Source organism: Arachis hypogaea, chromosome 11 (assembly GCF_003086295.3).
Source record: "Arachis hypogaea cultivar Tifrunner chromosome 11, arahy.Tifrunner.gnm2.J5K5, whole genome shotgun sequence".
In the NCBI taxonomy this organism is placed as follows: Eukaryota; Viridiplantae; Streptophyta; class Magnoliopsida; order Fabales; family Fabaceae; genus Arachis; species Arachis hypogaea.
Genome location: NC_092046.1, coordinates 132,224,871 through 132,241,931, shown reverse-complemented (window position 1 = coordinate 132,241,931; position 17,061 = coordinate 132,224,871). Strand labels below are relative to the sequence as shown.

Genomic DNA, 17,061 nt, shown 5'->3' with positions numbered 1-17,061 from the left:
GATTATTGATGGGGTGATCAGAGATCCGCAGGTGATGCTGCCGACAAAAACATCGGAATTTGCTAATTGACAGTTTAATTGCAAACCGTATCTTGATGTACTTGGCGCTTGCAAGTTGCAACCGATAACGGTTAAAATCTGATTGCAATGTCGTCTTGTAATTAAACAATTGGTCAGAACTGCTAGAATAACTTACCACGTGCACGCTGCGCATATATAGGTTTCTTAATTGCTATGGTTAAAGTTTCAGTAATTTGGAATCTTATAGTTCGATCCTTCTCTTTAAAGATTGAAGGATTTCACTATGCATTATTTCATTAATTAAAGTGTTTAACCAGTTAAGTCCCAAAATGGTTTATGAGATTGTTATCTGTGTATTAAAATTGTTGCTAAGATTTTAATTGCACTAATGACTTTTTTGAGTTTAGCAAAAGTATACTACATTAGTTTTTAACCTATTTTTTTGTTACGAAAATGTTTAGTAACCAAAGAAAATCAGCCAAAAACTATCATAACTTGCCTTATTTAGCATTCATTAATTGTTGCGACAATTAATTAATGCTAAATAAGACAAGTTCTGACTGTTTTTTTTGTCTACCTAACATTATCCTTTTTGTTAATAGTGTGTTGACATAATTTGGTGACGTGGACCATTAGTAGGGATGGCAAAATTCCCCGAGACGCGGGGATCCCTGCGGGGACTGCCCCGAATGGAGATCCGATTGTGGAGAATTTTCCCCGCGGGGATGGGGATGGGGGACGAAATTCCCCCGAAGCAGGCGCGGGGACCTGAGTGGGGATCCCCGCCCCGTCCCCGCTATTCCCCGAAATGTATGAATTCCTTGAATTATCCTTAATAGTTTATTTCTCATATATGTTTTTCAGACATTTCTCACACACACATATATATAAAAACCCAAAACTCCTAATCTTTATTTGCATAACCCTTCTTCAATTCAGAGATTCCTAAGGCAGTCCATACTTCATCCAACCTCTCTGCAGCCACCCCCTCGTCACCCTTCTCACCGCATCGTCACACCTCACCGTGCCATCACCCTTACCGCGTCGTAATTTCTTTTTGCGGCGTTCCTTTTCGTAACTCTGCCGTCGTGTCCATTCTCCTCTCTGTTGCCGCGTCTCCCATCTCGTCTACTACTTTTTCCTTTGGCTCGTCGTTGCGTCCCCATTGCGTTATTTCGAAAGAAGTCACCATTGTGTCATTTAGACTTTTTTGTATAAAATCTTGCAGTTTTTGTATAAGATAGATACTTGTAGCTCTATTCATATGAAAATTAATAATTAGTTAGAACTATTATGTACATAGGGAATGGGGTCCCCGCGGGGAATGGGGCCCCGTGGGGAATGGGGATGGGGAGCAATATTCCCCCACGGCGGGGAATGGGGCGGGGATGGGGAGCAAATCTGAGGGCGAAGATGGGGAGCAGGGAGGCATCCCCCGCCCCCACCCTGCCCCATTGACATCCCTAACCATTAGTGACACGTGTCACTTTATGGTCTGGCCGTATGTAATAATATGATGATGAATTGATCTATGATACGTGACATACTCATATAGACAGTTGTGCCACATGTCACAATTCTATTCGTTCACATGTCACGTTATACCACGTATCATAATATTATATTATCGTCTTGTAGATGTACCAAATTAGTCCATGAACTTGCACACTAAATGACTCATTTTAGTCCCTTAAATCGAATGTGGTGCACCAAATTAACTCTTTCACTAATTTTTTTATTTTTTTATAAATTCAAAATTCTCAATATCTTTAAATGATTAATTTTAATTTAATTTTTTTATATGTTCAAATACAAATATTTTTGTTCAATATTTTTAAGATTTTAGTTTTAATCATATAATTTTTTTCATAATAATTTAATACTAATAATTACATATAATGGGCTAATTTTTTATATAATAAAAAAATCATACACACTCACTTTAGATAAAATTAATAATAAAAATGTTATTTTATATTAAAATTAATTATTAAATTTAATCATTATTTATTTTTATATAAATATATATAATTTAATTTATTTTTAATATAATTTTATATTTTAATATATATTTTATACTAATAATTAATTTTAATATAAACCTAACATATTAGGATTGATATGGCAACAAGGTGTTGTGCCTATTATATGATTTTGAGGCCAATTCCCAAATAACAACATATCCTGATTGTGCCATGCCATGCCTCATGAACCATGCATGATAAATGTGTGACATATAGAAGATTCATAAATTCAAAGTCAGCATTAATGATGCTCAGATCAATTTTGAGACATTATTTAAAGACTTGGAATATGGTGGTTGGGGATGTCACGCTTTGTAAGTTGTAACCCTAATTATTGTGACATTGCTCTACCTCTATGTCTATCTCTCAGCTACCCTATTTTAATGTCGTACGTGGATAAACATGTAACATTATTATGATAAAATTATTTTTTTTAAAAAAATCAATAATTAATTAATAAATTAAATAAAATAATAAAAAACCATGAGAGTTTTAATTATTATTGTCAAAAAATAAAAAATTTTAGTTATTGAGTTAATATTTAAATTAATTCTTAAAATAATAATTACGTTTTAATTTAATTTTTAAATTTTTAATTTATTTTTAATTTTTTAATTTTGTATCTGTGATTTATGTTAGTCTGTGATTTTATTTTCGTCACAAATTGTCAACAACATATTAAAACAGACTAATTATTGCCATATTGGATTAAAATTAGAGATTTAGGGTTTTAAGTATTTTGTAAAAAATAAATTAAGATAAAAAAAATTTAATTATTACTTTAAATAAAAATTAAAAAATCTAACAAAATAGTTGTAACTTCATCTCAGACAACCAAATTAAATAAATTAAAATTTTAAAAAATCTAAAATATAAGTATAACTTCAAAAACTAATTTAATTATTAACTAATTAGTTATTGTTTCTTTGCATGCGTGACTTTATTATATAAAAAATCTTAGGATTTATTTATTTTGTATTTTTAGAATACATATTAAAATTATAAAATTAAATTCTTTTTATTAAAAATATAATAAATTTAAATTTTTAATATTATTATTTTATATTTATTAAATAAAAGTACTTAAAATTTTTTATTAATAATAAACTTATCATGTGGTCTAAACCCAAAACCTTAATATATAATAGCTATAATGATGCATCTCTAAAATTTTAAAATGAATTCAAAGCGGATATATATATATATCACTCGAAAAGTATAAAATTTGTAATTCAGTCAAAAGCGTGTATATAGTAAATTTGAAAAAAAAAATTTCAGTTAATGATTAACTAATATAAATTTTAGACTTACAATTTTTCAATTTTTATATACGAAATTTGTGTCAACACATTATTAACTGAACTAAATTTGGGCGTGTGAGGTATAATATAATATACAATAATTTTTATTCTTGGGGTACACTACTTTTATCAACCACCTTCAGCCATCTTTTGTTTATTTTATTTTTTTATAACTCCCAATTCTAAAAAATTCTTTCTTACCAAATCTTTAACTCATATTCCTAATTTTACTCCTATTCCTGATATTTTCAATACATTATTTATTGAATTAAGTTAATAAAAATATAAAATTTCATTTCGAATTTGACTCTAAAAAATTTATTCTCTAATTATATATTGCATGAATAAAAAAATAAATCAACGTACTGCTCACCAATATTTATATCAGATGAAATATTAAATTTTAAGTTTAAGATTTATGATTTAAAATTTAAAATTTAGAATTTGTATTTAAGATTTAAGATTTGAATTTCAGAATTTAAAATTTATAATTAAGAGTTTAGAAAATTAGGATTTTAGGCCTTTTTTATTTACATTATTTTTGTTGTAAATAAAATACAAAAATATCTACCTCTTCAAATTTAAGAGCTATTACCATTTAAATAACTTAAAAATTTAAGCTAAAATAGGGTCAGACAATTCTTATAAAATACGAAATTTTTAGATTCATGCTTATGCGTGATATGTTTAGATATAGGTTATATTCAACGAGCTGATTGGTAGGGGCGGATCCAAGAATCTAATTATAGAGGAGTCGAAAATTAAAATTTTGTATAATTAAAAATAAATATAATATCATATATTTGATAATAGATATAATTATAATTAATTTTTTAATTAATAAATTAATAAATACTTGTCAAATAAAATAATTATCTCAATCTTTATAATTTTTTCATAATTTTTTATGATTTTACATCTAATTAAATATAAAATTATTTATTTTTAAATATTTTGTTAATTAATTTACTTTAATAAGTATTTTTGTGTCGCTAATTAAATTTTTATGTTTTATATCATTATAAAATATGACATAAAATAATATAAATTAATCTCACTAATAATTTTGATATGTGAATTTAAAATATATTAAAGTATTTTTATATAATAATAGGGGTAAAAAATAATAGAAAAATAATAAAAAAAACTAAATTGCCAACTAATAATATTATTATAAATAATATCAAAGTATTTTTTATATGATTATAGAAATTAAAATTAATTTAAACAAATAAATGTAAAAAAAACTTTAAATCAAATAAAAAAATACAAATAATATAAATGTATATAGAGAAATTTAAATTCTAATATATAAAGAATATTAACTCTTTTTATTATTACTACGCTATTAAATTTTATTTTATATAATATATCTATTATAATAGTATATGAGTTTAAAATTTGTTGGGGAGCCAAGGCCACCACTTGTCCCCTTGAGTTCGCTGATTGGTCTACGAGAACATTTTTAATGGAGTGTTTTTAGAATATTATTTTTGATATTTTTAGAAAATGAATGAATTGATTTAGAATTAAAATCTATATTAAAATTGATTTGTAAAATAAAACTAGTATCACTTTGATGGAGAACTAATAAAATTTTATCACTTGTATAATTATTTTGATGAAATAATTAAAAATAATATAAAATTTTAAATAAACTAAAACTAAGTATTGAAAAAATATATTTTTTTAAGTTTTAAATAACTATTTATGACATATAGTCTCACAAATATTTTTGTAGGATTTAAAATAAAATTAAAATTAAAATCAGCATTAAAGATGTTTTGAATATTTAAACAGGAATTATTTATATACACTACTAGAAAATTTATTTTTAGTGGCTATATTTATTTTGTTTTTAATAATAATAAAAATAACTACTTATATATTTTTCGATAAATAACTACTTTGTTGTTAAGAGATTTTAGTGACACTTATATAATTAACGATTAAAAAAATTTTAATAACCAAAAAAAGTATATAATTATTATTATAATATATAATAATAACAATAACTATATAATTATCATAAAAATATAAGTTAAATAAAATATATAATAATTATAATATATATTATTGTCACTAAATATTTATTATTAAAAGTAATTTTTATTGTAGTGATAATTTATACTCTGGCCTCTAAGATTTTAATTCATCACTTTTCCAAGCAAATATTTGTCCAATTGTCCCTTGAAGAGAATATATATTAATTAATGATGTGCAAATTGCAATATATGGATAATGGATTTGTTGGGGGACCCAACCCACAATGAATCAGATAATAACATCCTTGACATGGAAACTTCCTTCAACATTCCCTCAATAATTATATTGCTAACCAACCCGATTTCTGGTATTAATTCACATTGATAATAATGTATGCTGTCCTATATATGCTTTCTTAATACATGTTCATGCAATAATAGCTTTTACTTCAAATAGGAAAATATATAGTCATCACTATACAGATAATTTTAACGGAAATAGCTACATTCATAAGATTTAAAATTTGATACTTTACTTAAACTATATCTAATCTAACTATTTACTAATTGAACCAATTTCTCATTGGTATACAAATAACTGTATACATAGTACTTGTTAAACAGCAAATCAACCTTCTTAGCTAAGAAATAATGAAAAATGGAAGTACAATCTAACTAGCTACCTCAAAAAGAGTTTGTGAGATTTTAGTTTTTAGAGTAAAAGTTTTTTTTTATCTTAAATTATTTATTTGATAGATATTGCGCCCCTTAATAATTATAAAAATATAAATCTGTCCTCATTTACTTTTATATTTGTTCAATTCAGTCTCTGAAATTGATTGACAACAAGTCAACGCTAACGTATCAGATAACTGTTGTGTCTACGTAGTTTTGTCTTTTTTATAATAAGGACAAATCGCCTCCTGAGCCCCTCAACCATCTCCCTCCTCCGCTTCACCCGCTCCCTCTTTGCCACCGCCTCCTCCCTTTCCATTGGAAACTCTCTCTCCCTCTTCTTCTTTCTCTTCTCTATCGCCTTTCTCAACTCCAAAATCCTAACCCCTAACACCCCCAATTCGCTTTACCTCTCCGAAATCATCATCAAAATCACCACTACCGCAATCATCATCAAAATCACTGTATTCACTTCTCCTCATCCTCATCACAATCATTATCATCATCAATAATATTACCATCAGAATTTAAAAATTTAAAAACAAAAACATAATCACACTAAAGAAATATTCTGGTCACTTGGAAGAAAAAATCTATTTATTTTTTAAAAAATTACAAAAAAATAAAGACTAAAAAAAAAGTAAAATTTGAATGTTAAAATAAATGAAATTTATGATGTTGTTGTGGCGATGGTGGTAGCGATGAGTGATGAAGAGAAATGAGAAAGTAAAAAAAATTCAAAAAGAGAGGAAAAGGAGGAGAGGAGGGGGGGAGAGAGAGAGTTTAGGAAAATATGAATTTTTCATTAATCATCATGCATAAATGATGGTGATAATATTATTAATGACGATAATGATTATGAGTGTAGTGACGGTGACAAAGAGAGAGGATCAAAGGAAGAGGGAGGAGTGTGAGTGCGGTGGCGGTGGAGAAGAGGAAGAGAGGAGAAAGAAGAGTTTCGGAAGAGGGAGATGGTTGAAGAGTTTAGGAAGCGATTTATCCCTATTACGAAAGAGATGTTACCTAATAGACTGACATGTCAACGTTAACCTGTTGTTAATCGATTTTAGGAATTAGATTGAACAAATATAAAAATAAATGAGAGTCGATTTATATTTTTATAATTATTAAAGAGCATAATATCTATCAAATAAATAGTTAAGAACCGAAAAGAACTTTTACCCTAATTTTTATATTTGGTACGAGATCAGATTAATAAATTGGAACAATAAGTCAATAATAATGATTATTGACTTTCTAAACTAATACAGATGTCAGTTTCAAGGGCAAAAACCTCATCATAGAGAGTAGAGACATTAGCAAAACTTAATGTTTGTGATACATATATTCCGGCGTGCAATTATTGAAAAGGTAATTAAATTATGGAAGAGTGCCTTTTTTCTATAGAAAAAAAAAATAATATAAGAGACCAACAACAATACATAGATCCTTTGATTTTTTTTTTTTTTTCTCAATTTTAAACAGAATTGAAAATTTGAGCAATGTGATTGTTGAAAAAGAAAAAAGAAAGAGAAAGAGAAAAAATAAAATAGAGTTATTAATAATTGCTTAATTATGGAACAACAAAGGTCCACAGCAATATCAAGTGTATAAGTAAATTGTACGCAAATTAATGAAATACAAGATTGCATGATGAAAAATGCTTTTTTTTTTCCCTAAAAAGTTGATATAAAGAGAAATAAAAAAAAATCTAACCATTCTACATGAAAAATGTATTTTCTTGAATAAAAAAAATGCAGTCAGGGTTTTCTTGCATTGAACGATTTATTTAATACAGTATTAGGGTGTTATATTATGAATACCAAGTCAGATAAATATTTTACCAAGATGTACTATCTTTTTCAATGAAATTCAATTTTCAACATTGTTAGTAACATATAATATATATTCATTAAATGATTGATAAAAGTTATTAGTGATATCATACGACAAACTTTGCATTATGTAATAGTTTTATGTAAGACCTACTATATCTCCTTTTTAAAATAATTATTTATCAGAAAAATATATTATAAAATTATTATTTTATATATATAAGTGTTATAAGTAAGTATTATTTTTTTAAATATTAGTCATTTAAAATTTTAGTATATTCATAACTCAATTTGCTTAAATATATAACAAGTTTAAATTTAAATAATAAAATTATTATCAATATATTTAACTTTTAAAATGATAAAACTTTTGAAATGCAGAAAATTATATTCTATAGGAGTAGTATTTTGTAGGGGTAAAATGAATAAATAAATAAATGCATGATTGAGGGAATCTCTCGTTTCTCTACATCTCGCCTTGTTTGTATATGTAATAACATCAAAAATAAATTTATACAAAACTAATTAGCATTAATTAATTAATCGACCCAACCCTTACATTAGAGATATATATATATATATATATATATATATAGTAGGTTCTAGTAAGGAACTTAATAAGACACATTAAGGCTTGTTCATTGAGCCATTCATTTAAATATCATTTGAGTATTTGACTTCTCCAATCTCCATAGAACAACCATGGTGGAAGTTACTCATCAAATACTCATATACTAGAAGAAGTAGTCATATTCAATAAGCTAAAATATATTAAGAGTCACCGAATTTTTAATTTGTTAATAATTACTTTATCTTACTCAAATAGATTGTCTTTTCATTTTTTTTTTTTGAAAGAAATATATTTCTATGTACTTTTTCTAAATTAAATTTTTATGTACTATCAATATAAAATATGCTTATACAGATAATTAATCGTATATTATTATATTAATAAAAATAATTAATTTTTAAATTAATTATCTAAAAATTATTTAAATACATAAATTTAATTAGATTATTATATAAATTTTTTTTACACTATCACTGTATTTATAGACTAACTTTTTAATAAATCATAAAAATAAAAAATATAATTAATTTTAAAATGTGGAAGTAGATATTAAACAATAATGTAGCATAGTTAGTATCACTTTAAATGCAACTAGCCACTGTTATGTATTTTTGATAAATACTCTAATATAAATAATAAATAATGTACATAAAAAAATCAGTCACTAAATAATTTTTTATATAAAATATATAATACATAATAATAAAAATAAATTAAATACTATATATATTTATACACACACATATATATATAATAATAATAATAATAATAATAATAATAATAATAATAATAATAATTGATTTGGTGGCTATTTTTTATATACGGATTAACTACCAATAATTCAATATTCGAAAGATTCAGCTGTTAACGAAAAATTCTTAAAAGATGATATCGATAAAATAACTTTTGAATGATTCAAAAATACAACAAAAAGAATCAATAAACATTATATTTTTTTAAATAAAATAACAAATAAACTTTCATATTTATCAAACGACTTATCTATTAGAACTAAATTTTTTGTGATAATATTTGAATAAATGTTTAGAAAGTGTACAAAAAAAACCAAAGCAAATATGATATCTAAATTTTACTTGATAAAAATGTGGTCATTCATAATAAAATTAAAAAAAAATTACTTGACCAAAAATTACCAAATTTTAAAAAAAATATATATCTTATTTTTTAATAATAATTATAAAAATTTACATTAAAATTTGATCTCTAAAATTATTTTTTAAAATATATATTTAATATTTAATTTTTTTATCGTTTTTTAAATTTTTCTAAGACTTATTTATTATTAATATTTTTTAAGATTCATTTTATCAATGCTACGAATTTTTGGGTACTATTTTATTAGTTACTCTTTATATACACATAACATTTTTTTATAAACAATTTATCTAGCCATAATAGTTGAAATATTTCCAAGTTGGAATGGCTTGCTGAAAAATGAAAACGAAGACCGAAATTTCATATCTCTCTCTCTCTCTCTCTCTCTATATATATATAAAGTATGCATAGCATCCAGAATCTGAGGCTTAATTTCGTAGATATTCTCCTAAGTCCTAAACCCTCCGCGTAAAATGGATCTATTGACGTTTCTTGAGGGTTCAAAGGGATCGACAAAGTCACTAAGTCACTAGTCAATATAATACAATCTCCATAGATAGAGTCCTTTTTTTAGAGAAATATAAAATATAAAATACATTAAACTTTAATTTTAATTATTTGATTATATAAATCAAACTCGATGGGCGTCCATGACCGTTTCTAGTTTCAACTTTATAGATTCTAATGCACGCTGTGTAATACTTTATTATTATTAGAGACAAAAGGCATAGTAGGCATTTTCTGATTTTCATAATACATATATATATTATCATAAATAAATAAATAACAGAAAAGGACAAAGTTATCATTAGACTCTAATCTAATTAGATATGAGTTATGACAAATTGATAATGCTGAAACAATAATGTTTAGCTGAAGTCACAGCTGACAACATCATTAATATTTAATAAATCATTCTTTCAATTGAATATAATGGTGGCGGTTTATATGGGAATTCTTTATTATGTAATTTTGTGTTAAGATTTAATAATATACATGTATTGATTTAAAAAAAAAAAAAAGACAAGTTACATGCATATCTAATCGTACGAAAATATTATTATAATTCTATAACGGTATAACCTTTTTTTTTTCTATGTTATATTAACTAAAGAAAAGTATATAGAATGAAGAGGTGATGAGACAAAAAGTAAATAATTTAATTAATTTATAATTATATTTAATTAATTTTATTTATTTTTAATTTACAATATTTGATATTAATTGTTTCTCACCCAAATTAAAATTCTGAATGATACGTTGGAGAAATAGAGACGGGAATCACGAAACTTCTAACAATCCCGACTCTTAGTATATAAAAAATTTATAAAATATATAAAAGAACATCCATTTAGTATGAAAAAGAAATATTCTGATACTTAGTAGAAAAAATATTCTAATGTCTAGCATAAACACCATCCACATAGAGGTTTTGGATTCACCCAAAGACATTTGGCTGATTTTTGGCTGATACCCTCTTAGTTCCCTAGCATTGTTGATTAACTAATTATACTCCGTATATATAACGTTATTTTAAAATAGATTTTAATTTTAATCACCAATAATAATGTAAAATATTTTATATAATTATTTAATTACTTTTATTTTTTTTAAATGATTATTCACACGAATTATGTAAAAAGTAATTAAAAATGCTAGAATTTATTATTTTTGCCATCAGTTTAAAAATAGAGTTAGTAGAGTCTTGTTACACATCTAAATTTTTTTTGCAACTAAATCCAACTAAGTTGGCTCAAACCCAACAAAACCTACTCACACACAACATGCACATAAATCACGTCATTCTTCTTTGCGTGCGTTTTTTCATGCGCCTCTTCTCCTTCTTCTATTGGTGTTATTATTGTTGCGTTTTATTTTTGTTTTTATTTTCTTCTTTTTCCTCAACTGATACTGCAGTTATTTATTCTTCTTTATTTGGTTTTTTCTTTTTTTTTTTGTTTTATTCCTCTTAAGAGAGTAAAATAAGAAGAATTATAAAAAAAATAAAATAAAAAAGAAGATAAAAAAAGATAAAAAAGAAGAAGAAGAATCAGCATAAGATGTGGAAGAGGAAGAGGAATAGGAAGAATTTTAAATTATGTAGAATTTATCAGAACATAAAACACCAAAATTTTTTAACAATAACTTAGATTTCTGAATTTTGACATCGAAATTTTACTACAAAAATACAAAAATATATTTTTTAATGATGTATTTTTTTCTTCTTTTTATTCTTCTTTCTTTTTTTCTTTTTTCTGTTGCTCTTATGTCTTCTTTTAGGAGCATTGCTTCTCATATTTGACTTGAATGAATATGTATGTATTGTATTGCAATCTCATTTAGTTGAATGAATGTAGGTTCCTCCTCTTCCTACTGATTTTGCAGCATTATTGTTTTTTTTTCTTGTTTTTTTTAAGAAAGTAAAACAAGAAGAATCATGAGAAGGTAAAACAAGAATGAGAAGATTATAAATAAAAAAAGAAGAAGAGATGATGATAATGAAGAAGAAGAATGAGGAGGAGGAGTTTTGAGTTATCATTAAATAAACTATGCTTGTTTTGAACTGGATTTGCTTGTGTGTCATCATTAAATAATTTTGGTGTATTTTGAATTTAATTTTGGTGCATATGAATTTAAATAAGATGCACTTTTAGTCTGAACTTGTTTTGAACTGAGTTTGTTTGTGTGTCGTCATCATTAAGGAATTTCGGTATATTTTGGATTTGGACTTATACATATAAGAAGAAGACGGCGATGATGACAATAATGATAACGATAATGACGATGATAATAATCATGGTGAAGAAGGAGGGGGAGGAGGAGAAAAAGAAAGGAAGAGATTCAGAGAAATTCAAATGAGAAAATAAAGAAGAGGAGGAGGAGGAGATGAAGGCTGTGGTGTGATGGTGGTGACGACGACAGTAATAAAAGAAAAAGATGAGGAAAAAAGAGGAAGATGAGGAGGAGAAGAAGAAGAAGAAGTAGCAACATCAATGAGGGGAGGAGGAGAAATGCAAAAGAGAAGGGTGAGAAATGCCAGTACAAGAAAAATGTTGAGTACCATCAGAATTACTGTCGAAAAAATGAATAAAATACGAGAGTACAATGGTTACTATCAGATTTTGCATCGGTATTTATCCGATGGAATAAATTTTGCCGGTAATATATTACTGTCGAATTTTTGCATTCGACAGTAATTTTCATCGGATTTAACGACGAAATATAGTTATTAAGAAAACAGATTTTTCAATGGTAACGTTGACACCATATCATATGTCTAGGCGTCATCTTACCGGTGGATTAATTTAACGGTAATGTCGACGAAAATGTTTTTTTAGTTTTTTTTTTGAAAAATTGACTGGGCTGTAATTCCGACGGTAGTCTTTTTTTATTTTTTTTTAATAATCTTTTTCTGTCCACCTATAATGTACCCTAATAATTAATAATTGAAATAGTGCTTTAAACTTGATGTAAAATATCAAACATACAAATTAAAAATAAGGAACGATGGTAATTGAAATATCTGAAACAATGCTAATTATATTACATTGTTCTCAAAGTTTGGTAAAGAAATACATATTATAGAACTATATTTATATTAACCCTATTCAGATTCATCATCTTCTTCCTCTGGTTCACCATCATCCTCTTCTGAGATAGTTTCCTGATCATCGAACTTATCTTCCTCTTCTTCGTCGCCATCGACCTTGTCTTCTTCTTAAAGATCGTCGTCCTCTGGTTGTAGTGTGTCGTCCTCTATTTCAAGGTCAATGATGTCATCATCTATAACAGCCGACCTAAGGGTGATCGGCTCACCGGTATCAACTACTGTTTTCGAAGGAGTTGGGTCATTAATCTGGTAAGGTTCCTGACCCTCTGTCCTATCATCAGATTCAATACAGCCTCTTGACTTAGTCTTAACCACAACCACCCAACTAGACTTGCATGAACACGGATAAGGAAAATAGTATACCTGTCGTGCATTTTGAGGTAGAATAAAAGGATTGTAGTGCCTATATTTTCTGGTTACATTAACTTCAGTGATATCATAGTCCTTGTACCTTTGTGTTCCTTGTCACGAACTTGGATCATACCATTCACATTTAAATACGCACACCTTGTATGTAGTGTGACATAAATACTATAATTGAATTATGTTGTGCAACATACTAAACCAATCAGAATGACCACCGCATGAATCCTCACGAATCCAAAGTCTAGTGTTATTTGTTTTCTTTCCAATTGACCACTGTAAAGAATAGAACTGATATCTATTAACATTGTATCTTGGGTAGTTAGTGCCCTTATTCATTGGACCCCAACTCAATGCAATAGTTCCGAATCTATGGTGTCAGTTAGATGCATATTGATGTATTCTCTGAACTAATGTGAAAAATTGTTCAATGAAATATCAGGATTTGTTTTTTGGAATAACCTATATGAATATGATAAAGAAGCTTTGATTAGATTAAGAAGTTATTATCATACTTATTACAATATTTACGAAGACTTAAAAAACTCACATGAGGAAGGGTGAAATTTGGTCACAATTAAGTAACATATGCAGATGTGCAGCATCGATTTTCTTCTGTTCTAACCAGTAGTCACTGTCCGCACCCATTGCAGCTCCTTCTGGAGAAAAGATTGGGTATGTTGTTCCACTTGACGAGAATTCTCCCTTCTCATCATTCCTTGTAACTTTTGTTTTACGTGACTCAACACGAGGTTGAAAATAGAATGAGAAAAATGCGGATGTTTCCTTAACTAGGAATGCTTCGCAAATGCTGCCCTCAATCCGAGCTCTATTCTTCACGGTACTCTTGAATGGACTAATCATCCTCTCAAATAGGTACATCCACTTAAATTGGACCGGCTCACATAGTATTGGTTCGTACTGTAGGTGGATTGCTAAGTGTTTCATAACGTTAAAAAGGGATGGAGGAAATATCCTCTCTAGTTTAAAAAGTACGATGGGAATGTTCTTGTCTATAACTGTGAGATCATTATTGCTAAGTTTTGTGGCACATAACTCCCTAAAGAACTCATTTATTTCTGTGAGGAATTTTCAGATGTTAGTTGGAAGTTCTCTAAACACGACAGAAAGCAAAGACTCCATGAAGACTTGACAATCATGACTCTTCAACCTAGCAAGCATATCCTGTGAGACGTTCGCACACTTGCTCAAGTTAAAGGCATAACAATCAGGAAACCTTAATCCTCTAATCTACTTACAAATATTTTGTCTTTGGCCCTTGTTAGAGCGAACACCGCCTTTGGTTTAGCCCACCGCCGGTTATTAAGTCTCTTTAAGTTCAGATCTGGTGGCCAACAAATGTCCGCCAAGTCTAACTTAGCCTTATCGTTATTCTTTGTTCACTCATCATCTCTATTACTCTGTGTATGATATTATCAAACGCGTTTTTTTCAATCTGTATCACATCAAGATAATGTCAAACCAAGTTGTCTTTTCAATAAGGTAACTCCCAAAATATACTCTCTTTAGTCTAATTATGCTCCCTGCCATATCCCGGAGGTCTCAAACCTGCCCCGTTATCGACGATCCTTGGATTTTACTAACACGATGCCAAACTTGTCTACCACCCAACCTCACGGGTGCCTCTTATTGCTCAGTTTTATTCTTTTTGAACGAGTCCTTGTTGCGCCAAAAAGGATGATCCATGTCGAGAAATCTTCGATGACAACCAAACCATAAATTCTTACCACCATTCATCAACCAAAATGTCTTTGTATCCTCCATACAAATGAGACGTGCCATTCTGCCCTGAGTGGACCAACCTAACAACATCTCGTATGCAGGAAAGTCGTTAATGGTCCACATCAATGCAACATACAGTTGAAAGTTTGTTTTCATCGAAATATCATATATTTCTACACCATAGATCCACAACTCCTTTAACTCATCCACCAAGAGTTGCAAGAAGACATCTATTTTGGTCTTTGGATTGATGGGCCCAGGTATGATGCAAATTAGGAACATGTAAAGGTCCATCATGTATATTTCGGGACTCAGGTTATAAGGTGTTACAACTACAGGCCAACAAGAGTACGCGTTAACCAAATTAGAATTCGGTGCGAACCCGTCAGAACACAAAGCTAGTCTAACGTTTCTAGGTTCACTTGCAAATGTAGGGTAGACCTAATCAAAATGCTTCCAAGCTTCTCCGTGTGACGGATGCGTCATGATTTCATCATCTCTCTTGTTGTTACTATGCCAGGTCATGTGAGGGGCCGAACACATCGATGTATACAATCGTTTCAACATATGGATTAAGGGCAAGTAGTGCATCCGTTTCATTGAAACTCTCTTTAACCGACGTTTACCAATCTGTTCTCTCTCAACTTGGAACCTCGGTGATCTACAAAATCTGCATTCAGTTAGGTCTATATCCCTCTTGTAATATAGCATACAACCATTCAAACAACAATAAATTTTTACCAAATTTAGACCCAATTTTGAAACTAACTTCTTTGCTTCGTAGTGGTTTCGAGGAATGCCCGTTGTCCCGACAGACACCAGATCGTTGCAAAGTGTGGTCCACTTATCAAAAGACTTTTGGATATAATTTGACTCTGACTTAATACTCATCATTGTAACACATACAGACAACTCCGAATGAAAGCACCCTTCGAACAAAGGTTTTGCAGCAGATTCTAACAGATGATAAAATCTCTTTGCCTCTGGGTTAGGCTCTTGTTCAGCCTCTTCTAATTCCATAACACTTGTTGCAACAAATAGTATCTCATTATATCTCTCTTGGTTACCCTCCCAAGTCATTTCTTTCATGTTTAGTTCTCTCACCACCTGAACTCTCGTTGATCGACCGTCGAACCTATTCAAATTCGAGGCAGACTGGTTAATTCCCTGCTTGTCCACTTTTTCTTGTTCTGTCCACATCCAATATCCATCCTTGAACCCGTTACGACAGAGGTGGAGTGTTATATCCGCAGGTCCTAACCACTTAGTCAGCCGACACTTTTGACACAAACACCTAGATACCCCTTCAGACTTAAACGGTTCCATGCTGAAGACTTGTGCAACAAACGCGTCAACCACCTCAAAGAAGTCAGGTTTTAAACCTCCCGGCCACCGTTATTCCTATCATACATTCATAGACGATGACTTAGAATTATATTAAAACACACTTTAGAATTCAACGAACGACACAAATTATTAAATTTTTTAGAAAATTTGGCAGAGTGTACCCTATAATTAAAATCTCCCACCAAATACAATTATCATTTTCTGACAAACCAGACATATTTTAAACAATTTAAATGACAATTTGACAGAAGTTCTCCTTAATTCAGAGACATCCATCAAATAAATATAACAGTTTTCATAGGAAAACAGCTGCAGGCATAAGTTATAACATACACGCATTCGATAAAACATCAAATCCTAACCGTTCTAATGTGCAACCCCTTATAACTTTACAATTTTTCAGCAAACAAGGGTTCTGAGAAGGTGCCACTATGGAACCTTCTCCCACTTCTGTCCTAAAACTCTATCTT

The 17,061-nt window shown here is 28.6% G+C and overlaps 1 protein-coding gene across 1 annotated transcript; it reads right to left on the bottom strand.

Moving 5' to 3' along the window:
- Positions 1-15,685: 15,685 nt before the first annotated feature.
- LOC112721821 (uncharacterized) lies at positions 15,686-16,570 on the bottom strand. The gene has a single exon (XM_025772847.1). It carries the CDS (start codon positions 16,568-16,570, stop codon positions 15,686-15,688), a length of 885 nt encoding a protein of 294 aa, XP_025628632.1.
- Positions 16,571-17,061: the final 491 nt, after the last annotated feature.

Coding starts and splice junctions, on each gene's coding strand:
- LOC112721821 (XM_025772847.1), bottom strand. CDS start 16,570: ATGGAACCGTTTAAGTCTGAAGGGGTATCTAGGTGTTTGTGTCAAAAG.